Source organism: Pseudoliparis swirei, chromosome 3 (assembly GCF_029220125.1).
Source record: "Pseudoliparis swirei isolate HS2019 ecotype Mariana Trench chromosome 3, NWPU_hadal_v1, whole genome shotgun sequence".
Taxonomy (NCBI): domain Eukaryota; kingdom Metazoa; phylum Chordata; class Actinopteri; order Perciformes; family Liparidae; genus Pseudoliparis; species Pseudoliparis swirei.
In genome coordinates this window covers 1472896-1495603 of record NC_079390.1, presented here as the reverse complement: position 1 = coordinate 1495603, position 22708 = coordinate 1472896, and the positions used below count along the sequence as shown (strand labels likewise).

General features: G+C 44.7%; 1 protein-coding gene across 4 annotated transcripts; it reads right to left on the bottom strand.

The window, feature by feature from the left end:
* Positions 1-1472: 1472 nt before the first annotated feature.
* rbm27 (RNA binding motif protein 27) lies at positions 1473-22662 on the bottom strand. Of its 4 annotated transcripts, none has more exons than XM_056444177.1 (21): positions 22260-22662; positions 21105-21223; positions 20079-20206; positions 17837-17916; positions 15072-15280; positions 14299-14640; positions 13109-13315; positions 12374-12547; positions 11382-11528; positions 9474-9627; positions 8883-9042; positions 8303-8530; positions 8089-8208; positions 7634-7759; positions 7349-7423; positions 6509-6640; positions 5150-5254; positions 3576-3806; positions 3407-3490; positions 3188-3307; positions 1473-2344 (listed from the first exon to the last, which is right to left on the bottom strand). In XM_056444177.1, the coding sequence occupies exons 1-21, from the start codon at positions 22316-22318 to the stop codon at positions 2246-2248; spliced, it is 3099 nt and encodes a 1032-aa protein (XP_056300152.1). In that variant the 5' UTR covers positions 22319-22662; the 3' UTR covers positions 1473-2245. The 4 variants fall into 4 exon arrangements, with proteins under 4 accessions (XP_056300152.1, XP_056300161.1, XP_056300134.1 ...); XM_056444186.1 differs by having other exon boundaries at positions 6512-6640; positions 22260-22661; XM_056444159.1 differs by having other exon boundaries at positions 6464-6640; positions 22260-22660.
* Between the last annotated feature and the right edge of the window lie 46 nt (positions 22663-22708).

Below are 22708 nucleotides of genomic sequence, written 5' to 3'. Positions count from 1 at the left end.
CAGCCCCCATTCCTCCATCTTTATTGGCAAAAGCAAACATGCTAGTAAATTAGAACTCCTTTTTTTTTTTTTACAAACAAAAATACATCCACATCCTGCAAATATAAACAGTAACAAATCCAAAACTATTATCCAATAAACATGTACAGTTTTTTTTTTACACCATTGTGATAGTTTACAGAAGATAGTAAAAAAAAAAAAAGGGGGGGGGGGCCTTCACCTACACAGGCAGACCCCCTCACCTGTGTCGATTCGTCCTACACACACACACACACACACACACGTGACCTCATATAAATAAAAATATCACACGGGGAACTCGTGTTAAACTACCGAGCCGCTCTCGATAGTTTAAAACGGGGCATGAGGTCGCTGCTGGAGGCGTCCGGGCGGTTAAACGGCAAGATATGAATTTCAAAATAAGAGCGCTACGCCTCCGTCGGCGGGAGGAAACCACGCGATGCGTTTCACTGCATGTTCCCGATGCTCCCAGACAGGCAGACGCATCTCTGGACATGCAGGACGATCTCTACCCGCACCTGTGAGTCCAGTCGTCACGGTTACGGTAACTAATAAAAGCGACTTCTCTTTTGGGTGCTTCGACCCGATTGGCTGCGTCCTTGGATATGATGAGTTTGAGTTCTGAGCCCAACAACACGTCGCGAGGCTGCGTGGAAACACTGGCTGTTCAAGGGAAGCCCCCCAAAAACTAAAAACGTGCAATATTATAAACTTTAATAAAGTAACAGGACTGTCGTTCCTCTAAAACACAGAACTCTGTGGCTAAATAAAAGCGGTGTGTGTCGGGACCGGCTTTGTGTTTTGGGTTCAGAGACGTTCAAGTCCACCGCCAGCGTGTTCCACAGAGAGATGGAGCGTGGCTGCGGCGCCGCTCGACCCGACAGAACCCGAACTCGCTGGCAGTTCACAACCAAAAGAAACTCAAATGGTCGTTTCTCTTTTAAGCATTTACAAAAGTAAATCACACATCTTGTAAAAAGTCAGCCGTCCGCTGATTGTGTAAGGCAAATAAATGTATAGATATATACACATATATATATATTTCTCCATCTATATATACACATATAGAGGTGTATATGTATCTATAGACAAATATCTATATATAGATATACACATGTATATATAGATACATCTATCTATATATGTGTATATATATATTTATAGATATATATACATAGACATGTGTATCTATATATACACATTTAAACATCTATATATCGATACATTTAAACATCTATATAGATATACATATAAATGTATCTATATATAGATACACACATAAATATATCTATATATAGATACATTTATAAATGTATCTATATATACACACATATATATCTATATATAGATACATTTATAAATGTATCTATATATACACACATATCTATATATATATATATAGATACATCTATATATGTGTGTATCTATACATAGATATATATTAAAATCAACTGTTCCGTGTTACATTCAAACTCCTGTCCCTCTCTCTCTCCCTGCCTCTCTCTCGTGATGTGACCCTCGTCCCTTTGGGTGAGCGGGGGAATCAAACCAGTGAATTCTCTGTCTCAGTGGACGCAGAGAGAGAGAGCGAGAGCGAGAGCGAGAGAGTTCAGCTCACAGAGCGGCCGGGGGGGGCTTGTAAACATGGCTTAGAGTTCTCACGCCGTGCAGAACGCCGGGCGCCAGCGGGGGTCAGACGTGTTGTTGGGCTCAAGGTGGAACGAGGGAAAAACAACACGGGGCATTCAAGCACCGGAAAAATAAATAAACATCTGTGTGTCGGCGACAGAAGGTCGTCGGGAGGACGCCGTGAACAGAGGACGCCGTTTAAAAAAAGAAAAAGCAAAAAGCGGGAGAAAGAGAGAGCTTAAATACAGGATGTATAAAAATACGGATTCACAGCAGACACAAATGTTGTGCACGACTGATATTAATAATCTGGTTTGCACACGGACATCGGGTTCTCTGGGAAGAACAACTTAACTTTTATCTTTCTCAGCAAAAGTGAGACGTTTTAAATCATCGTTCAGTCGGGGGTACAAAACAACCGGCCCTCCGAACCTCTTTTGGATTTACAGTAAAGTAAAAACATTGTTTACTTCCATTCGAGTCTAAAATTATTTTTAGTTTCAAAATCCCCCCCCGCCAAAAAAAAAAAACGATTATATTTCTGATTCTTTCTCCACACGCGAAAAAAGAAAAGAGGAAGCGACGCAGTCGGCCTTCATCGTCTCCAAGAGCGGCTCTCGTACTCGTCGTCTTCGTCGTCGTCTTCCTCCTCTTCTTCGACTTCGCCGGCGGGCAAATAAGAGCTCGCCTCCTTCTGCGGGAAATAAATAGAGCGCCGTCACTTTAAATGAGGGAGAAGGTTTTTTTTTTAACGTTTCTCGGCTCGTGCGTGACGGACAGACGAAGGAATGAACCGCTTAACCGGCAGCTGAGCTTCATCTGGAAGCTCAAGAGAAACATTCTCTCTCATGAACGTTGTTTTAGGTTTGTTTTACGACATCTAAAGCGTCTTAAGCGTCTGAGATTTCTATAAAGCGCTATATAAATCCAATATATTATTATTATTATTCGTCTCTCGGGACTACGGAGGAAAATTAGCGAGAAATGTTTTTTTATCTGCACCGGCCCTTATCTGCCCCGTGGTGGCAAAAAGATACGCAACCTAAAAAAAAAACCATCAAAGTACTGTATGGAGGATTTCCGCCGCGAGTAAACGCGCCGCCAGCTAAACCGTTGTTTTCCTTTCATGAGCGCCTTATAAAAAGCCGTGCGCTACGTTTTGAGCGTTTTCTAGGCGCGCATAAAAGTTAAAGTATTCTCAACGTCTAAGCGCGAGGCGCGGAGTCGCACCGCTCATCAACGTCACGCGGCCGAGGCAGCCAATCGGATCAAGCAGGAGGCGGGCTTTATTACTTTACCACTTCCTGTCTGTTTTCGTGTGGTATGAACGGCGGGAAATTTAAAAGAAAATGGCAAACTCCGACGAGACACTATATTTATTCACGAAGAGCTTTAGAATTATAAATCTAAACACTAAAGAAAGTCCATCTGAAAAACACGTCATCGAGACACCGTTCACGGAATACTTGGTGGCATTCGCCGTACTCTCCTCCTCTCCAGGTTACCGAGGTGTGTGGTGTGTGTGTGTGTGTCATACCGTATTGTCCTCATCTTTGGCCTCCTCCACCTCCGGCTCCGCCGTAGCCAAAGGCGTCTTCGGCTTGTACCAGGAGATCTGCAGCACGCGACCTTTGAACTTTGCCCCCTGGTTCGCCGCCTGGAGGAAACAAACCGGCGGACTTGGATTCGGTGGCTTTGGTTCCAGTCAATAATATTCATTCGGTTATTATCTGTAATAGTTTTTGGCGACGCTCACGTTCTCGGCTTCGCTCCGCGTCTTGAAGGTCATGACGACGCTGTTGGCGTCTTGGTCTCGGACGTCTTCGACCTCGCCGAAATTCTACGGCGTTACAAAATAAAAATGAATCGGTGTTTCGCGGCGGTGGAATTCTCGGCGCGCGGCGAGTCGGCGCCGCGGTCCTCACCACAAAGTGCGGCATAAGCTCCTCCTTCTCCTCCTGCGTGACCCCCAGGATGGCGAGGGCCCGGGGCCGGTGGTCCACCACCATGCGGTTCACGGTGCCGCCGCGAGCCATCATCATCTCGCGGCTCCGCCCTCTGCCGCGGCCCGCGTGCGCCGACCCGGGATCCGGCGCCATCTTCCCCCGACCCCGCCCCCGACCCGCCGGGGGCCGGATCAGACCCAACCGAGTGGCCTGAACAAAACGGAGGACGGATCCGGTTCAGTGTTAGAAAACAACCGTCGTGTTTATTCATCGTGCGTCGAGCATCACATCTGAATTCATATATGCGTGTGGTTATGTGCGTGTGTGTCTGTGTGCGATTATGCATGTGTGTGATAATGCTTTTGTGTGGTTATGTGTGTGTCTATGCATGTGTCTGTGTCTATTCATGCGTGTGTGTAGTTATGTGTGTGTGTCTGTGTGCGAGAATGCATGCGTGTGGTAATGCTTTTGTGTGGTTATGTGCGTGTGTCTGCGTATGTGTCTATGCATGTGTGTGTGGTTATGTTTGTTTGTGTGTGCGCTAGGTGTGTGTGGATATGCATGTGTTTGTGTGTGTATGCGAGTGTGTGTGGTTATGCGTGATTGGTTATGGGTGTGTGTGTGTGTGTGTGTGGGTATGCGTGATTGGTTATGGGTGTGTGTGTGTGTGTGTGGGTATGCGTGATTGGTTATGGGTGTGTGTGTGTGTGTGTATGCGTGATTGGTTATGGGTGTGTGTGTGTGTGTTTGTGTGCGTGTGTGTGGATATGCGCGAGTGGTTATGAGTGTGTGTGTGGATATGCATGTGTGTGTGTGGATATGCGCGAGTGGTTATGTGTGTGTGTGTGTGTGTGGATATGCGTGAGTGGTTATGAGTGTGTGTGTGGATATGCATGTGTGTGTGTGTGGATATGAGCGAGTGGTTATGTGTGTGGATATGCGTGAGTAGTTATGTGTGTGTGTGTGTGGATATGCGCGAGTGGTTATGTGTGTGTGTGTGTGTGTGTGGATATGCGCGAGTGGTTATGTGTGTGTGTGTGTGGATATGCGAGAGTGGTTATGTGTGTGTGTGTGTGGATATGTGTGGTTATGTGTGTGTGTGTGTGTGTGGATATGCGTGAGTAGTTATGTGTGTGTGTGTGTATATGCGTGAGTAGTTATGTGTGTGTGTGTGTGTGTGGATATGCGCGAGTGGTTATGTGTGTGTGTGTGTGTGGATATGCGTGAGTAGTTATGTGTGTGTGTGTGTGTGTGTGATATATATGTGTGTGTGTGTGTGTGTGTGTGTGGATATGCGTGAGTAGTTATGTGTGTGTGTGTGTGTGTGGATATGCGCGAGTGGTTATGTGTGTGTGTGTGTGAGTGGTTATGTGTGTGTGTGTGTGTGTGGATATGCGCGAGTGGTTATGTGTGTGTGTGTGTGTGGATATGCGTGAGTGGTTATGTGTGTGTGTGTGTGTGGATATGCGTGAGTGGTTATGTGTGTGTGTGTGTGTGGTTGTGTGCGTGTGCGTGTATATGCGTGAGTGGTTATGTGTGTGCGTGTGCATTACCTCCACCTGCAGCTGCCCCAGCTTCCTCTTCAGGTCCGTCGTGTCTTCTCCAGAGTTGATCTTCTTGTGGAAGTCCAGCTCGGCGTCCAGTAGCTCCTTCTGGGCCTGAAACATAAAACACGGCGTGTAAGAACTTCTCGTGTCTCCGGCTGCCGACACGTCAACAACAACAACAAGAGAACCTGAACTGGAACAAAAGGTCAGCGGCAAACAGAGGTTAGGTCAACAAGAACTGAAAAATAATCTACATGTCAGAGTTCTCCTGAAGGCCTTTCTCAGGGAACAAGTGACTTAAGGTTCACGACGTGAAGCTGGAAGAACAAGAGGACTTCCATCGTAGAAAGAACGCCACACGTTTGTCCAACATTTAGATCACATCTCGTTAAACAAAACAATTCCATGATTTATTTATTTAATTTGTTTACCCTCGTTTATTTCAGGGTTCTTACACATTTAGAAAAATCGATTTTCAGGACTTTAAACCAAATTTTCCATGAACAAACTGAAATCTCGGTGTATACGATGAAAAAGTGAGGACATTGAGATTTAAAAAAACCCAATAAGAATTCCAAAAAAATACAGTAAATAACCTTAAATGACTCAAATGAATGAGAGACAATAGTTTAAATTAAAAGAATAAACATTTATATAAAGGTTCATTCTCATGCCGGCTTATATTTTGACCGTCTTTCTTTTAAAAACATAGCAATTATTTTAAACTCGGCGTAAATGAAACATATGAACTTGGGATTTAAGTTTTTTCCAGGACTTTTCCAGGCCTTGGAAAAAATTTTTTAAAAATCCATGACTTTTCCAGGTTTTCCATGACAAATTAAAGCATAGAACAAATAACAGGGTTCTTACAGAGTTTATTAAGAAAATTAAAGTGTGTAAATGTAAATAAAAAAACCTGGAGGAATAATAATAATAACTTTATATATATAGCAACTTTAAAAACAATGTAAGAAACAAATATAACATTGAAAAATATATATTAAAATTTCAATAAAAAAACTGGAGGAATAAAAATAATAATAACTTTATTTATATAGCAGCTTTAAAAACAATGTAAGAAACAAATATAACATTTAAAAATATATATTAAAATTTAAATAAAAGATAGACTAACTAAATTAGGGGAAGCAAAGTTCTGCATAAAAGGACGAGATCACTTAAAAGCTGTTTTATAAAAATGGGTTTTAAGAAGTGATTCTAAATGTGCTGCCCGACCCAGAGGTTCTACGTGTTTCTACAGCGGCCATGTCTCTGGTGTGAAGGACACAAAGCCCCCGACCTGGCGGGCCCAACACTTACGTCAGTCTTTGTCTTCGACTGGCCGTGGTTGGCTTTAGCACTGGCTACCTGGGAGGCGGGGCTCATCTCGCTCTGCAGCTGGGCGATCTTCTCCGTCAGCTCCTTCAGCGTCTTCATGGTGTTGGCGCGCTCCTCGGGCCTCATGGCTCGGTTCTTCTCCAGGCGGTTGATCAAGGCCTGGAATGGAGAAGAAGATGAAGTAGGACAAGAAGAAGAACAAGAAAACAAAGGACAAGAAGAAGAAGATGAAGGACAAGAAGAAGAAGAAGAAGTAGGACAAGAAGAAGAAGGAAACGAAGAAGAAGGACAAGAAGGAGAAGAGGAAAGAAGGACAATGAGAAGAAGATAGACAAGAAGGAAAATGAGAAGAAAGGGGAGAAGAAGGGGAAGAAGATGGACAAATAGAAGGACAAGAAAGAGAAGAAGGACAATGAGAAGAAAGGGAAGAAGAAGATGGACAAATAGAAGGACAAGAAGGAGAAGAAAAAGAAGGACAATGAGAAGAAGGGGAAGATGGACAAGAAGAAGGACAAGAAGAAGAAGAAGAAAAAGAAGAAGGACAAGAAGGAGACGTGTTGTATATAAACTAACAATAACAATTCCAAAGCATACAGTCTAACCTTAAATGTATGTCTTTTCAGTAACGGTGCGTTCACTTGCAGCGCGGAAAAATGTGCGAGTATGAAAGAGCGTACGCCGACTTATATTCAGAGATTTCTTTTAAAAGGATATTAATGATTTAAAACTCAGCGTTAATGAACATTATAACAACATTTCCAGGACTTTTCCAAAACTTTCGGGACTTTTTAAAAATATATCTCCAGGACTTCTTCAGGTTTTCCGTGACCGTACGGACCCTGAAGGCCACGCGGGGGGGGGTCTCACCTTCTGGCACTCGATCTGTGACTTCAACATCTCCTGCTTCTTCTTCCTCATGTCCTGCTGCAGCTTCAGGGTCTCCTACATGAAGGAAAGATACAAAAATACATTCACAGGAGGTGGAAAACACGCCGTTTGCTGTTGGTGACATTGTCTCCCCCCACGGTCTCCTCTCTCTCTCTCTCTCTCCTCCCTCTCTCTCTCCCCCCCAGTCTCCTCTCTCTCTCCCCTAGGTGGCCTCTTTACTCCCGCTCTGCTTTACAGGTGCGTTATCAAGTGAAGCCTGCTTGCCTGTTTCTTCTTGAGGATCTCCTGAGCTTCGAGAGCTTTTCCCGTTTTCCCGAAGCTCTTTGAGGACGACTTGAGGGCCGGCGAGGCGTACGGGCTCCTCTGGGTGCTCATGAGCGCAGACGCCACCTACGAGAGAGAGAGAGAGAGCGAGAGAGAGAGACATTCAGTCCGCAGAACGAGCGCCGAGGCAGTGATCACACGCAAGAGTGCATTCTGGGTAAAAAAACACTATTCACAAAACACTAAGATAGTGTAAAGACACACAGTAGCGGTTTCAGCGGCGGCGCTGTGAGCGTACGAAGCAGAATGTGGTCGACTTAAACCGACTTCAGAGAATCCTCTGGAGACATGACTGAGCTTCGTATTCCAACAAATCATTCATTTTAAAATCGCACACCCGCACAAACACACACACTGACACACACACACACACACACACACACAGGTCAACGTACGGCGACGGCGTCTGCGTTGGCGCCGTCGGGCTTGGCTGCGGCCGTGAAGCCCGGCACGACGCGGGGCTTGGGGACCGTCTTGTTCAGCACGTAGGCGGCCGGACTGTGCTGCTTGATCCCCTGACGGGAGAACACACAAATACACAAATAAATATCGTTCCTCGTGGTTGCAGAAGCGAGACGTCGGCGTGTCAGAAGACGGCGGCCTGCTCACCGTGTGCAGGGCGCCGTGCTGCAGCTGGCAGGGCGCCGGCCCGGCCGCCTGGCTGCCGGAGCTCTGCTCCTGGAGCGCGCCCGCCGCCGTGGCGCCCGGCTCGCGGTGCCAATACACACGGATGAAGCGGTTGTTGAGCACCGCCTCCGTGCTGGAGATGGCCCGCCGGGCCTCCTCGTTCATCGTGTACTGGATCAGCGCCGCCTCCGGGTCTCCACCGAACACCACCTGGAGGCGGAGCAGAGTGAGGACCTGGAGACGCCGAGGGGAACTTCTTCACCCTCCTGTGACCTTTGGGGTCAATTTGACCCCATTCAATGTTAAAAATCATTGACATCATTTTTTTTTTTGCTTCATATTTCATGACTTTTCAAAATAAAACGCTATTAATGTATTATAATTATGGGTTATATTAATATAGAATTATATATTATTATAATTATGCATTTTCTGCCCCTCTCCTGATGAAATCAGGGGCAGAACTATATTTCTACGGGGCAGTTTGCCCTCGTGTGTTTCCGACGCTGTATTCAGGCGGCGGGGGGGGGGGGGGGGGGGGTGGAAAGCGACGCCCGTTTACCTGGATGTTGACGATGGTTCCAAACTTGCTGAAGTGCTCGTTGAGCTTGGTGATGTTGTTGAGGTCTCGGGGGATCTTGCGCACCTCCAGCTTGGTGTTGACGTAGTGGTACCTCTTGGGGAACGCGCTCATGTGCTGGTTGTTGGGGCTGAAGCTCGGCCTGGAAGCAGGAGAAGATTCATTTAGAATAAAAAGCAGACAAGCTCACGATGTCGACGATGATGATGACGATGATGATGGTGGTGGCAGTGAAGTGCAGCCCAGAGTCACGGCCCGGGGCTCCAGTTTCTGCCTTCATCATAAAGCTGCTGACCCCGTACGAGTTACTGGTGACACTTAAGACGTCGTACCAGTGGACCCAGATGAAGCAACGCCTTCTTCCCACAACTGACACAAAAGATGGGCTCTTGAACTATGAGTCACCTCGGCTTGAAGCGAGGCTCCCGTTACCTTTACGAGAACAGGGGGGGGGGGGGGGGTGTGACGGGATCTTTGCACGCCGCCCCGGTGCAGTACGGTTCACGTGCGATGCAAGCTTAAAAAATGACCTGCACCCTCTTATTCTTGGAGCGATGTTTCTAAGACCCGTACTTCTCCATCCAGGGTTTCTTGAGCGCGGGCGCCTCGGCGACCGCCGGCCCCATGCTCCTCTTCCTGGCGTCGAGCTCCGGGTTGAAGCGGGAGGCGCTGCCGCCCGGAGCGCTGGCCGCCGTGGCGGGTTCCGTCTGGATCACAATGTTGGCAGCTAGAAGATCAAAACACGGGATTCACAGGTGTTCAGACTTCACGAATCAAATATCAGCCCAGCGTCGGAAACACAGCAGGTCAAAGGTCAAAACAGCCCCCAAGAAATATAATGTTGCCCCCGACGTCACTAGAGGGTTAGAAAAATGTCCCCATAATTTAATAGCGTTCTATTTGTGTTCTTTGTTGTGTGTCCTATCTGTACTAGCTATGTACAAAAAAAATAATCAATAAATATAATTTTCAATTATAAAACCCCCCCAAAGAAATAAGTTATAATTGTTAATGGTTGTATATAAAATATAATAATAATAAACTCTCTATAACTGGTACATGTGCACTTCACTTGTCTTTATGTTGATGTTCTGTTTTAATGTTGTTTCTATCATTCATGCTTTTATCTTGCTTTATTTTTTTGTAAGGTGACCGTGGGTGACGTGAAAGGCGCCTCCAAATAAAATGTATTATTATTATTATTATTAAAAACCACAAAGAATAAAGAATAAAATTGATTATAATTGTCTGATTTGTTTTCTTTTTGTTCAAAAGAATTTAAGAAAACACTTTGAATCTGTAGACTACTGCCTAATAGTCTCATTACTGCCTAATAGTCTCATTACTGCCTAATAGTCTCATTACTGCCCAATAGTCTCATTACTGCCAAATAGTCTCATTACTGCCCAATAGTCTCATTACTGCCAAATAGTCTCATTACTGCCCAATAGTCTCATTACTGCCCAATAGTCTCATTACTGCCCGATAGTCTCATTACTGCCCGATAGTCTCATTACTGCCCAATAGTCTCATTACTGCCCGATAGTCTCATTACTGCCCAATAGTCTCATTACTGCCCGATAGTCTCATGCCTAATAGTCTCATTACTGCCCAATAGTCTCATTACTGCCCAATAGTCTCATTACTGCCCGATAGTCTCATTACTGCCTAATAGTCTCATTACTGCCTAATAGTCTCATTACTGCCTAATAGTCTTATTACTGCCAAATAGTCTCATTACTGCCTAATAGTCTCATTACTGCCCAATAGTCTCATTACTGCCTAATAGTCTCATTACTGCCCGATAGTCTCATTACTGCCTAATAGTCTCATTACTGCCTAATAGTCTTATTACTGCCAAATAGTCTCATTACTGCCTAATAGTCTCATTACTGCCAAATAGTCTCATTACTGCCTAATAGTCTTATTACTGCCAAATAGTCTCATTACTGCCTAATAGTCTCATTACTGCCCAATAGTCTCATTACTGCCCAATAGTCTCATTACTGCCCGATAGTCTCATTACTGCCTGATAGTCTCATTACTGCCTGATAGTCTCATGCCTAATAGTCTCATTACTGCCTAATAGTCTCATTACTGCCTAATAGTCTCATTACTGCCTAATAGTCTCATTACTGCCTGATAGTCTCATTACTGCCTAATTGTCTTATTACTGCCTAATTGTCTTATTACTGCCTAATTGTCTTATTACTGCCTAATAGTCTCATTACTGCCTAATAGTCTCATTACTGCCTAATAGTCTTATTATTGCATTTTTTAAATAAATTGCTCATATACTGTGAGCTTAAATAAGTATATTTATTATTTTTGAACAAAAGTTAAATGTTATTTCACAAGTTTCAAAAAAATTCCCAAATTTATTTTTTATTGCCCCTGGATTTAAAATATCTAAAACATCTGTCCATTTGCTCCGCTGCCTCTGGCCGTTACCCCAGAGTTATGACTAAGAAGCCGATCTACCTCTGGACCCTTGGCCCTCGTTGGAGGTGAGGCCGATGAGGTTGGAGCGCTGGGTCTGGACCCGGGGGATGAACTGTCGGTACGGGTTACGGCCGGCCGCCGTGAGGCCCGGCGACTCCGGGTTGTAGGCCTCTGGATCGTAGTTATCTAAAAAACAAAAAAAATGTTTTAACTGCCATAGAAATGTGAAAAAAACCCACCACCAAGGAATCGAGAATGAAACGACACGATGAAATCCAGCAGCACTGGATGAATAAATAAGTAGCCGCTGGCATTCAGTGACTTGGCAGCACAAATCAGTTGTAAAGAATGTCGTGAGTTTAAATGAAGTTCCAGCAACTTTACTCATTTAAATAATTCATATTGAGAATCCAATTACATGCATAGTAAAAAAAAAAGTAAAATTACACAAATAGAAAAAAATAATATATATCCTAAGATGATAAATAAGATGAAACTCTTATCTTGAGACACTAAACTTAACAAAACGGGACAAATCATTTTGCCGGATTCGGAGTTAAATTAAAGTTTCTACTCAACTCAAAATAAACCTCCATTTTGTGTTGAATCAGAATTATTCACGAGCTGAAGTCTGAGAGAAGAGACACAATAAGACCTGCAGAGTTCACGTGTGGCTCACTGCTACTTTGTCTTAGGTAAATAAACAGCGCCGCCGTGTGGCCAGATGCCGCTACTGCAGTATGAAGACACACCTACATATAAACACACCAATATATATATATATACACACACATATATAAATACACACATATACATATATATAAATACAGACATATATATATATATCAATAAATACATATATATATACACACATATCAATAAATACACATATATATATATACACACATATGAATAAATACATATATAAATACATACACATATATATATGTGTGTATATATATATATATGTGTGTGTATCTATATATATATATCGCATCACAAACAGAATTCCCTAAATCCTCCCAGCTCACATTCTGACTGGACATATTGGGGCCGAAGAGACACCGACGAGGACGAGGGTGGCAGCGGAGGAGGAGGGTGAGTGGGCGGCATCCCCACGCCGGGCGGTCGGACGGGAGGAGAAGAAGCGATCGCCGTTTGGTGGTTGGGGGCGTCGATGCCACCGGGTGCTATCGGTGGGGGTCCTGAGGGAGACACAGGTGCATCACAGGTGTACCCACGCGACTAAAATGTGCATCATGCCAAACGGTTTGCTTTAACACGCCGGTAAAGGAGCTTAAACATAAACAGAGATATCAGGTCAAATTAAAGGCTACAGGACATATAGCACAACATATAATCAATCGTATTTAAGTGGTGGAAGCCATACACCTTGGGAACCTGAAAAAACAATAAATATAATTTTGAATTATAAAAACAAACAAAAAATAATTGTTAAAAGTTGTTTAAAAAAAGGTAACAATAAATAACCACAAATAAATAAGAATAAAATTGAATATGATCACCTGATTTATGTTTCAGATTGAATCTGTAGACTACTGCCTAACAGTCTTATTATTGCCATTTTTATGATAATTGCTCATGTACTGTACGCCTGAATAAATATAGTAGTTATATATTGAATTTATTTTTTAATGCCCCTTGAGTTCAGTCAGTGGGGGAAAAATTACCCCCTAAAAAAAAAAAAGGTAAATTTCCTCCCCTGTCTGCACCTCATGCACCAGGGTGGTGTTGGTACTACCTACCGTTCATAGGGAAGACGCCTGGGGGCGGAGGCTGGCCAAAGGGCGGCATCACGGGCATCCGGAGGGGGGGGGGCGGCTCGGTGATCGGGGGCATGACGGGCGGCGGGGGGAAGGGGATCATGTTGGGAAGATTGACGTCGTCCACAATGAGCGGGTCGTTTCCGTGGTCGAAGAGACAAAGGTCGCCGCGGACACAGAACCCCTTTTCTGTGTGGGAGAGACATTAAAACTTTAGCTTTTTCATTTACTCACACACACACACACACACACACACACACACACACACACACGCACACACACAAACATGCTCTGGCACCCCCCCACCTCCTGTAATCCTCAGGGGTCGTTCACATGTCGACCAATGGGTGTCCAGGACTTTAAACCAAATTACCATGACCAACATTTGAGAAAATGTCATATTTAAACTAACAAAGAGGATTCCAGAGCATCCAGTAAATAACCATATGACTCAAATGAATGAAACAATAGTTTAGATTACAAGAATAAACATTTACGTCTTTTCAGTTACGGTGCGTTCACTTGCAGCGCGGAGAAATGTGCGAGTATGAATGAGCGTATGGCGGCTTCTATTTAGAGCGTCATCCTTTTAAAAAGTATATTAATTATATAAAACTCAGCGTAAATGAATATAACAAATTTCCATGACTTTTCCAAAACTTCGAGGATTTTCTTTCTTTCTCTAGGACTTTTCCAGAAAAGGAAATATAATAACCATTTTAAAATTTCCAGGACTTTTCCAGCTTTCCCGTGACCGTACGAACCCTGAATCCTTCTCAGGGGTTTTGGGGCCCTGAGAAGTCAAAAATATGATAAAAAAGTCCGAAGCAGCGGAGACGGAGCGCATGTATTTACCCCACAGTCTCATTAAGGAACGGGGTCCCTAGTGGCCGTGTTGGGGCACTGTGGCAGATGCGGTGTGTGCTTCAGGGACAAGCGGGTAAGTTTAACCCCTCGGTGTCTCCGGGGTGAAAGCCTGCTGGCTTCTGCCTTTTCACTGGGGACGGGCGAGGTGTCTAACAGAGGTCATTAGCGATGAGACTAAACAAGGCAATCAGAAACCCTCCCGGGGAAACGGCTCAGAAGCTAAACCTTGACACACAACAAACACGGCACGTTGTTTTTTAGATCCAAAAACAACGGCGGAACGCGCCGATCGTCTGGGTTCCTACCGTCGTAATCCCTGCAGCGCTGCTTGAGCGACACGCTCTTGTTGCCGAACGGCTTGCCGCCACCGCCGCCGCCGTCCTGCCGCTGGGCGCTGTAGTAGCCGGACCAGCTGTCCGTGGTGCTGTCGGGCAGGTGGGCCGGCGTCGCCGGGGGGAGGCCGCCGGCCGCGGAGACGCCGGCGGACGGCGAGGGGGCGGAAAACGGGTGCAGGGGCGCGGGCGGGGGGAGGGGCAGCGGCAGGAGAGGCGACGGGTGCTGCTGCTGCTGCTGCTGGGAGCCCGACGTGTTGGAGGAGGAGAAGCAGTCCGGGTTCTTCCGCTCCAACTCAAACTTTGACTTGAAGTCTGTAAAAAAGACGAGGACAAACGCGTATCAGAGTGAATGAAAACAGGAGACGTCCAAACCCCCGAGCCGTCGGCGTGGGTTACCGTAACCCCGCGGGGGGTACGGCCGGTTCCAGGCCGCGGGGTTGAATCCCCACTGATGCGGTTTCAGAGTCGTCCACATGGCTCCCGACCGATTCAGAGACGCGCCGAGAGAGGAGAACACGAGAGAGGAGAACACGAGAGGAGAACACGAGAGAGGAGAACACGAGCGGCTGCATCCAGAACTCCGCTACCGCCGACTCTCCGCAACCTGAAGCGCCCAGGAGCCTCCGGCAGCCCGTCTGCATCACGGGAGCTCTGGGAACTTCTCCAGGGTCCGACCCCCTCAACCCCTCCCCCGAGCTGCCGCCATTGGCTGTTGGAGAACCCACTCCCTCCCTTTCTCTCACCTCTGCCTCCTCTGTGCTCCACGTCCCTGCTCTTCCCCCGGCTGCCGCTCCGGCTCCGGCTGGGGCTCCGGCTGTAGCTCCGCCCCCGCGGGCTGCCCCGGCGGCGCTCGTGGCGCTCGCGCTCCCGGATGGAGTCGCTCCCGGGCTTCAGGTGCCGGTCGAAATCGCGCCGCTTGCGCTCATCCCGCCGCCTGTCGTCGCGGCCCCTGCTGGCGAGTTGAGAGGGAGCGCACACGTCAATAATATGATCTGTAGGCGTGTTCTGAGTCCAGCAGACACGTGGAGGAGGGCTGTGAATGGAGGTCAACGTAAATACGCTCGAGCGGCCTGTATTTAAAGAAAGAAGAAGGCATCGAGTTGAGAAGAATTTAATCGAGCGGTGCTTTTAATTGTCCTTGTTTGGCAAGAATAGCCTCATATCTTATATAAAAGTGAAAGGCCTCTCTTGTTTACATGTTTCTAAATGTATTTTAATTAGGGCTGGGCACGTTAACGCGTTAATCTTGCGTTTACGCATCAATTAATTAACGCCGACAATTATTTTATCGCGCGTTAACGCAGGTTTTATTATTTATTTTATTATTGTAAAAGTGTGTTGCTCACAGGCTTTTATTTTGTAAAGGTCTGCTACTGATTGCTGCGGAGCCGGAAAAGAAAGTCATTCGCGGTTTAACAAACATGGAGAATCTCAACAAATGATGGCAGGTATGAGACGCCCTCAAGACACACGTCACACGGAGAATACACGAGCTGTATGACAAGGAGAGGACTGCAAAGCGACAGCTTCACAACGTGCTGTTGCTCTCATGGGGACGACTGGACATCGGGGGACCAGACGTCCTCTTTCCCCGGACATGTCCTGCTTCTGAGACCTAAAGAATGCGTCCGGCAGGGATTCCAAAAATGTCGGATTTTGCTTCGTCGGATATTTGTGTTTCTCTGGGTTTTCATAAACTAGTATTTACCCCTTACAAGTTGTGGAAATGGTATCTCCCAGTATAGAGAACAGTCATTGGTCGACCGATCTCAGGGTTGCCAGATACACGATAATTATCCCCCAAATACAACCATGTTGAGCCTTTGGTACGATACTTCACCATCTCCAACCTGGCAACACGGAGCACCTTGCTGCCTCCACTAGTTCATTGTTGTTTGTGCTGTAAACTACGACCAGCGCCGCCGCTCCCATAGCGCACTACGCGCTGTGCGGAGGGCACCACGTCCTGAGGGCTCCACAAAATAGGCAACAAAAAAATCCTCAGTTATAATAATTATAATGCCGATATTATTTCAGTCTAGAAATATTAGGCACCTTTTAGGCATGTATATCACAAAACAGGCAGAACAAGAGAGATGTTTAATCTCAGCACCCCCCCCCACCCACAAACTCAAATCTGGTCACCCTACTGGACATCACTCGGTAACCACAATGACCTCGGAGTGACTGCATTATATTGATGAGAAGTGGGCGCTGCATTCACACGCCCTGACTGATGAAAACAGAGGAGACATTCTGCTGAAACGTGCGCGGGACACTTTACTGAAGTTGCACAGCAGTGGAATGTGTCAAATAAAGTCACCACACTGAGCAGATAGAGCACCAGAGATGATCGCTGCTGCCAGACGACTGCCTTTGATCATGTCCCTGCTTCAGTCTCCAGCGCTCTGTCACAGTGTCTCTGCATAACTGCGTTGGACAATGTCCTGGCAGATTTTATGGCACTTTAGTTCATATGGCAGAACATTTAAAATAGAAGTGCGCTATACACTACTTTTGAATTAATTATTGGATTTTGCGTATACAAATGCGATTAATCGCGATTAATCAGGGAAATCATGCGATTAATCGCGATTAAAAATTGTAATCGTTGCCCAGCCCTAATTTTAATATTACAGCATAACCCTGTTCAGTCCCTAAAAGGCTCCCGGTCTTCAAAATCTGCAGGAAGTGTCGAGTTGCACTAACGTTACACAATAAAAGCACAGGAAGGAATATTAATTGCTCAGAATAAATAAAACTGGGAGGATGTTTACGTTTTATTTATGTTTTTTTGTCGCCGTCTTAATGCTGATGAAGATTTATGGCAGACCAAAGCCGAGTAAACACTTTGTTGTCCTGAAGAGAACGAACACCAACACTTAGGGCAGCAATAATCAGAAAGGAAATTATAGTAGATTAAGTTATTATTTTAGGTATTTTTATTATTATTTTACTTTAAATGTTGTTTTCTAAGTCCAAGTGTTTTTGTGATAATTGATCATTTTATGTATTTGTATTATTATTAAGAAAGTATTGTTAAAACCATTTTAATATTCAAAAAATTCCTTGTATTGTGGTTATTTTCTTGGAGTTATAATATTTACTATGTTTTTTGGGTAGCAAAATACCCCAAAATACAATATTATTTGTATTGTAATTGTAATATTTTTGCCTGGACCCCAGGAAGAATAGTCTCCAATACGGTGTAGCCTGATGGGGATCCTTAATAAACATAAACAAACAGTGGCGTGTTCGTGGCGTGTTATAGGCGTGTTACAGTCTGGGGACCGGCTGCTGGATACCAGGGCATCACGCTAACAGCACGACGTCAGAGTAAACGTGTAATTCATCCACGCGTTGAGATCGGTTCTCCAGGAGAACATGCAAAATCGTGTTCTCCTCCTGACGACGCGAAGGACCTGCGTTAGCTTGATGCTACGAGAATCAAGCGCCCAGCGGTGGCGTCCGCTCCGACGTGAGGCGGCTCTGGGAGGCTCGGCCGTACCTGGCATCCGTGAAGTCGCCGCGGTTTCTCGCTGGACTTCTCCTCCGCCGGGGTCCTCTGTCTTCCTCTGGAGTTTCAGCCTCGAGGGAGAAGAAAACAAACGGTTACTTGGCGTGAACTCTAAGATGTGTGTGTACAGCGTTCTATAAAATATGCAATGAGATATTCATCAAATCCGTTGCTCTATAAGTCCTTCATCGAATGTGAATTTCCAGGTTAACCTCTTTGCTGTGAGATGTTGTCCCGAGATGCTACAGGGGACTTACAAATGATCCCTGCAGCTGATCAACACTTAAGTAAAATATATAGGATATTTAACTCCAAATAAAAATACAACACATTGATAAAATAAATATATTTTGTATTCCACTAATGTCTAATGCATTTCCAACCATTTTCCCCCATCAAATTCTTACTATTTTAATAGGGTTAGGGATTATTTGTTATGATCGATTTTAATTATTTGGTGAAGCATTTATTGTATTTTTAAATCATCCTTATTTAAAACAATAGAAATAACAGGACTTTATCATTCTTAGCATGGAATTATTTAATTATATTAAGTTGGACTTAAGTTATGTTTTTAAGTTAAGCTTACTTAGACACAAAATAGTTCCATTAAATAAAAAGATATTAGTTGCAATTACTCAAAAAGAAGAACACGTTACACCAACTTGACATATTTAAGTTAGTAGAACTTTTTCTAAAACTTTGAGTATACACTATATATACACTTAATCTATTTGATTAATTTGGACGTTCGGGTTTACAGTGGAGGGAATCAACATTTTCTGTGATATGCACAACCGACTTCAGTTAGCGGTGTCTGATCAGTCTTATTGTAACGCATGTTGCACAAGGGGCTTCTGTCCATGCAGCGCTTTGGTTTCTGCAACTTTTTTTTTACCCAATTGTTCGAAATGATGCAAGAACCACACGCAGATGCCTGGAGAAAAAATACATAGTTGCAGCCGCTTTCTATTTTCCGAGCACGGCGCCATTTAACGGGGAGGCCGCTCTGAGCTTTTCTAGTCTTCTTTCCTCCCAGTTAAGGGTTTCTCTTTTTTTGGAGAGGGGTTGCTTGCTGTGCCAATGAGAGGGTCCCGGGACAAAGGAGGTCGTATGTGTACAGCAGGGGTGCTCAATACGCCGATCGCGATCTACCGGTCGAGTCGATCGCGGCGACCTGCCAGTCGATCGCGGCGTTGTATGGTAGATCGCATGACATAAAAAAAATGTGGCCCGCCCCCCTGTCACTTTCTCTATAGCGCCACATTACAGCAGCAGCATGTCATTTCTGTCTCTACGTGTCGCGTTAACAGTCCTCTGCTGCCCGTCTGCGCTCTGCGCTGCACACCGGTTTTGTGCGCATTGGGACGGAGCAAAAAAGTCACTAGCACCCCCGTCAACAATCCTTCGGCTCGCTCAGCGACCTCAGCACCACCTCCCCCCCATCGGTCGATCGCCTTGACTTGGTCACATAATAAGTAGCTCGCATGCTGAAAAAGTGTGAGCACCCCTGGTGTACAGACTGTAAAGCACTCAGAGGAAAATTTGTGTTTTGGGAGCTCTACAAAATAAAAGCAATTCAATTGAAGAGCAAAAAGACTGAAGCCCATTTCTGGGAGCGGCTTGTTTGTGTTGTACTTTATATTTTAGCCCCGTCCTCCTCCATTGTTGTGGCGGTCAGATTGAACACTCACACACTCAAGTAGTCTCTAGTGCAGGTGAACAAAAACAATGTCAAATGAATAGATTTTAAAAAGCAAAAGGGCCGATGCTGCTCAATTATGGAGGACATAAAATGTCTTAGGTATAAATAAATAAATGCATGAATAAATAAATAAATGTATTTGTGTATTTATTCATACAATTATTTATTTCTGCATTTATTTATTTATACATGTATTCAAGCATTTATTTATTTCTGTATTTATTTATACATTTATTCAAGCATTTATTTTTTAATTCCTGTATTTATTTATACATTTATTTATTTCTGTATTTATTTATACACTTATTCAAGCATTTATTTATTTATTCCTGTATTTATTTATATTTATTCCCTTGCTACATCACAGGCTCTCACTCTTACCTCCACACCGTCAGTCTCTCTTACCTCCACACCGTCAGTCTCTCTGACCTCCACACCGTCAGTCTCTCTGACCTCCACACCGTCAGTCACTCTTACCTCCACACCGTCAGTCTCTCTGACCTCCACACCTTCAGTCACTCTTCTTACCTCCACACCCTCAGCTTTGACTGCAGGCGGTTTGACTTCTTCTTTCGGTGCTTCCTTGGCAACGGGGTTTCCAAGGTAATTCTTGGTCGTCAGACTTTCAAACAGCTTATCGACAAATCCTGTTGTCTCTGCAACGACGACAAGAAGCTGTTATTGAAGCACGTGTATACATTGAAGCTGTTATTGAAGCACGTGTATACATTGAAGCTGTTATTGAAGCACGTCACTAGAGTTAAGCTGTTATTGATTCATATGCAGTTTTGACAATTTCCCCTGAATGAACAATTTATAAACATTAATTATGATCCTGTTGCATTCAGGGGGGCAAGGGGGCCAGGCATTGTGCACGCTGGCTTAAAATAGAACGGGACGGTAATTAATTTGATCAATTACCCTTGTTTTTACCTCGCCATGTCAAAAAGACTGTTGTGAAAAGGGACTATTGGCCTTCAGGCATAACATTAACTGACATTCCTCCTGGAGGTTTATCTGCTCCCGGCTGCAATAAATACATCCAAAGTCCACACACACACACAAAAAGTCATTTAAAGCATGTATTTTGAGTGCAATCTTCAAATGACCGGTTACTTAATTTGCTCTGTGCAGGAATGATTAAAGAATCAAGGAATTTAAATTTCAAAACTAAACCCAAGACGATGTGTTGCAGGGCAAAGAACCAAAAGTGTAATTTTAAAACCCTGAGTTAAAAGTTATCGCCGAGACACACAATCAAATACAGTGATTCTACGGTGCAATTAAAAGTAAAATGAATATATAATTCAAGTGAAAACAAGTTTAGGCCTTCTTCAAAACAAGCTGAAGACATAAAGAGGATAACGTGTGGATGAGTGGACAGCCTCTGCATCTTTAAGTGAATAACTTAAAGTAACTCAAATAAAATAGAAATCTCTGCCAGGGGGGAAACCTTCTGCACAACTTTCTTGACCAACGAGAGCGGCGGGCCGACGCGGCGTGTTGCATTCAGGCGAATCGGCAGAGAAGCTTTGTGCGACGCGCCCCTCGTACCTTTCTGAAGGAAGACGTCCAGCTGATCGGCACACAGTGCCTTCAGATCTTTCTCCGATTTGTCCTTCTTCACAAGAGCCACCACATAGTTGGCCAATGCAGAGGGGTCAGCGTCACATCTGTAGGATCAATTACACATTCTCAGAATTCAGCAATCCAGAATTTTACTTTAAGAACCACAAACTTCTTAATTATTGAAAACTAGAGAATTCAAACGCATAGCTAAACCAACTGCCCTATACTATCCACTGGTGCCCAACCGTGCATGCAGAAATGTCCAAAACAAAACCTAAAAAGGTAGTCGTTACAAGTGTAACCCAAACCATGCATTGTACAACATTGCTACAGCCAAAGGAAAACACTCTCGACAACTTCAAGCTAATAAATAACTAAATGTCTAACTATACACTCTCAAAAACTGAAAATAAAAGGTCAGTGAGAATGTGTTATGTACAAGTTGATAACGTGCAGCAGCTTTGAGAACATGCTTTTATTTGCTAAGACATGAGGCAACTATTACTGCATCGCCTCAACCTAAACAGTGTGTGTGTGTGTGTGTGTGTGTGCATAACACCACCTGCCAGTCTCTACACCATCTCATCGTTAATCACGTTGGTAAATACGTAAATTCACAAATGCATCCATCTGCACGTTCTCCTCATTACAACGCCATTTAATGTTTTAGCCAAGGAGCCGAAGTAAGTGCATGTAACTATGGTAACTCAAGAGCACACAGTTCTTATATATTTAATAACTAAATAACCCAACGCTGGATATAGTTGAGAAGCACCCGCTTTAATCTCAAGTAACGCCAGAAGCGTTGCAAGTTACCTGCTGCAGCTCGATAGCGCTGCGTTAAAAGTCTCATCATCGCGGGCCAACAACGTGCCGAACTAATCGAAAATAACCGCCCGACAAATCGCTTTACGTCGTGCACAACGGCATCGCCCTCCACGGCGGGTAGTCTCTCTCCCTCCTTTTCTTGTAGAAAGCGGGCTAGCAATTGTGTTTTTTGTGTGTGTTGCTAACTCGTGCAAGAATTCGCCATCAGATTCGAGCAAGTCCCCCATTGATGCCCCGGCTAACCCGCTGGCTCGCGAGCTAACGCAGCTACGAGCCGACGCGAGCTAAATGCCATTATAAGTGCACACTCACATCGGCTCCAGGAGTTTCGCCAGCCACGACTTCAGGGCTTCAACGTTCTCTATGATCATTGTGAGGCAAAGACGATAATACTGTCTATAAAATGAAAGTGCGTTTGGATAACCCTGCTCTCATCGTCTATAAATTTATAAGCTTTAAGGCCTTCTGTCTCTCTCTCTTCACTGGCAGGTCGGGATCGAGGTGCTTTACGGCATTGGCAACACAAGTTGAATTGTCGTAACGCGGGGCCGGAGACCAACGGCCGTTGGAAATGATGTCGTGTCATTTAGCTATATTCAGCGGTGTTCACGGTGTTTATATCAGCGGCGTATTAGGCCATTTGTATTAAAATTGGTAATATTAACGAAGAAAATGAAAAAAAAGGGTCATAGTTTACTGGATATCAATAATATTCCTGAAAAGTTCACCAGACTACATTTCCCAGAATGCTCTGCGAGACG

What these genes read in the sequence shown, in the direction of transcription:
- rbm27 (XM_056444159.1), bottom strand. Translation starts at nt 22,318, where the DNA reads ATGATCATAGAGAACGTTGAAGCCCTGAAGTCGTGGCTGGCGAAACTC. An exon ending in TCAAAGCTGAGGGTGTGGAG is followed by an intron (nt 17,917 to 20,078) that starts GTAAGAAGAGTG and finishes TTCTCCCTCGAG; the next exon opens with GCTGAAACTCCAGAGGAAGA. An exon ending in CCAACGCAGACGCCGTCGCC is followed by an intron (nt 7,760 to 8,088) that starts GTACGTTGACCT and finishes TCTCTCTCGTAG; the next exon opens with GTGGCGTCTGCGCTCATGAG.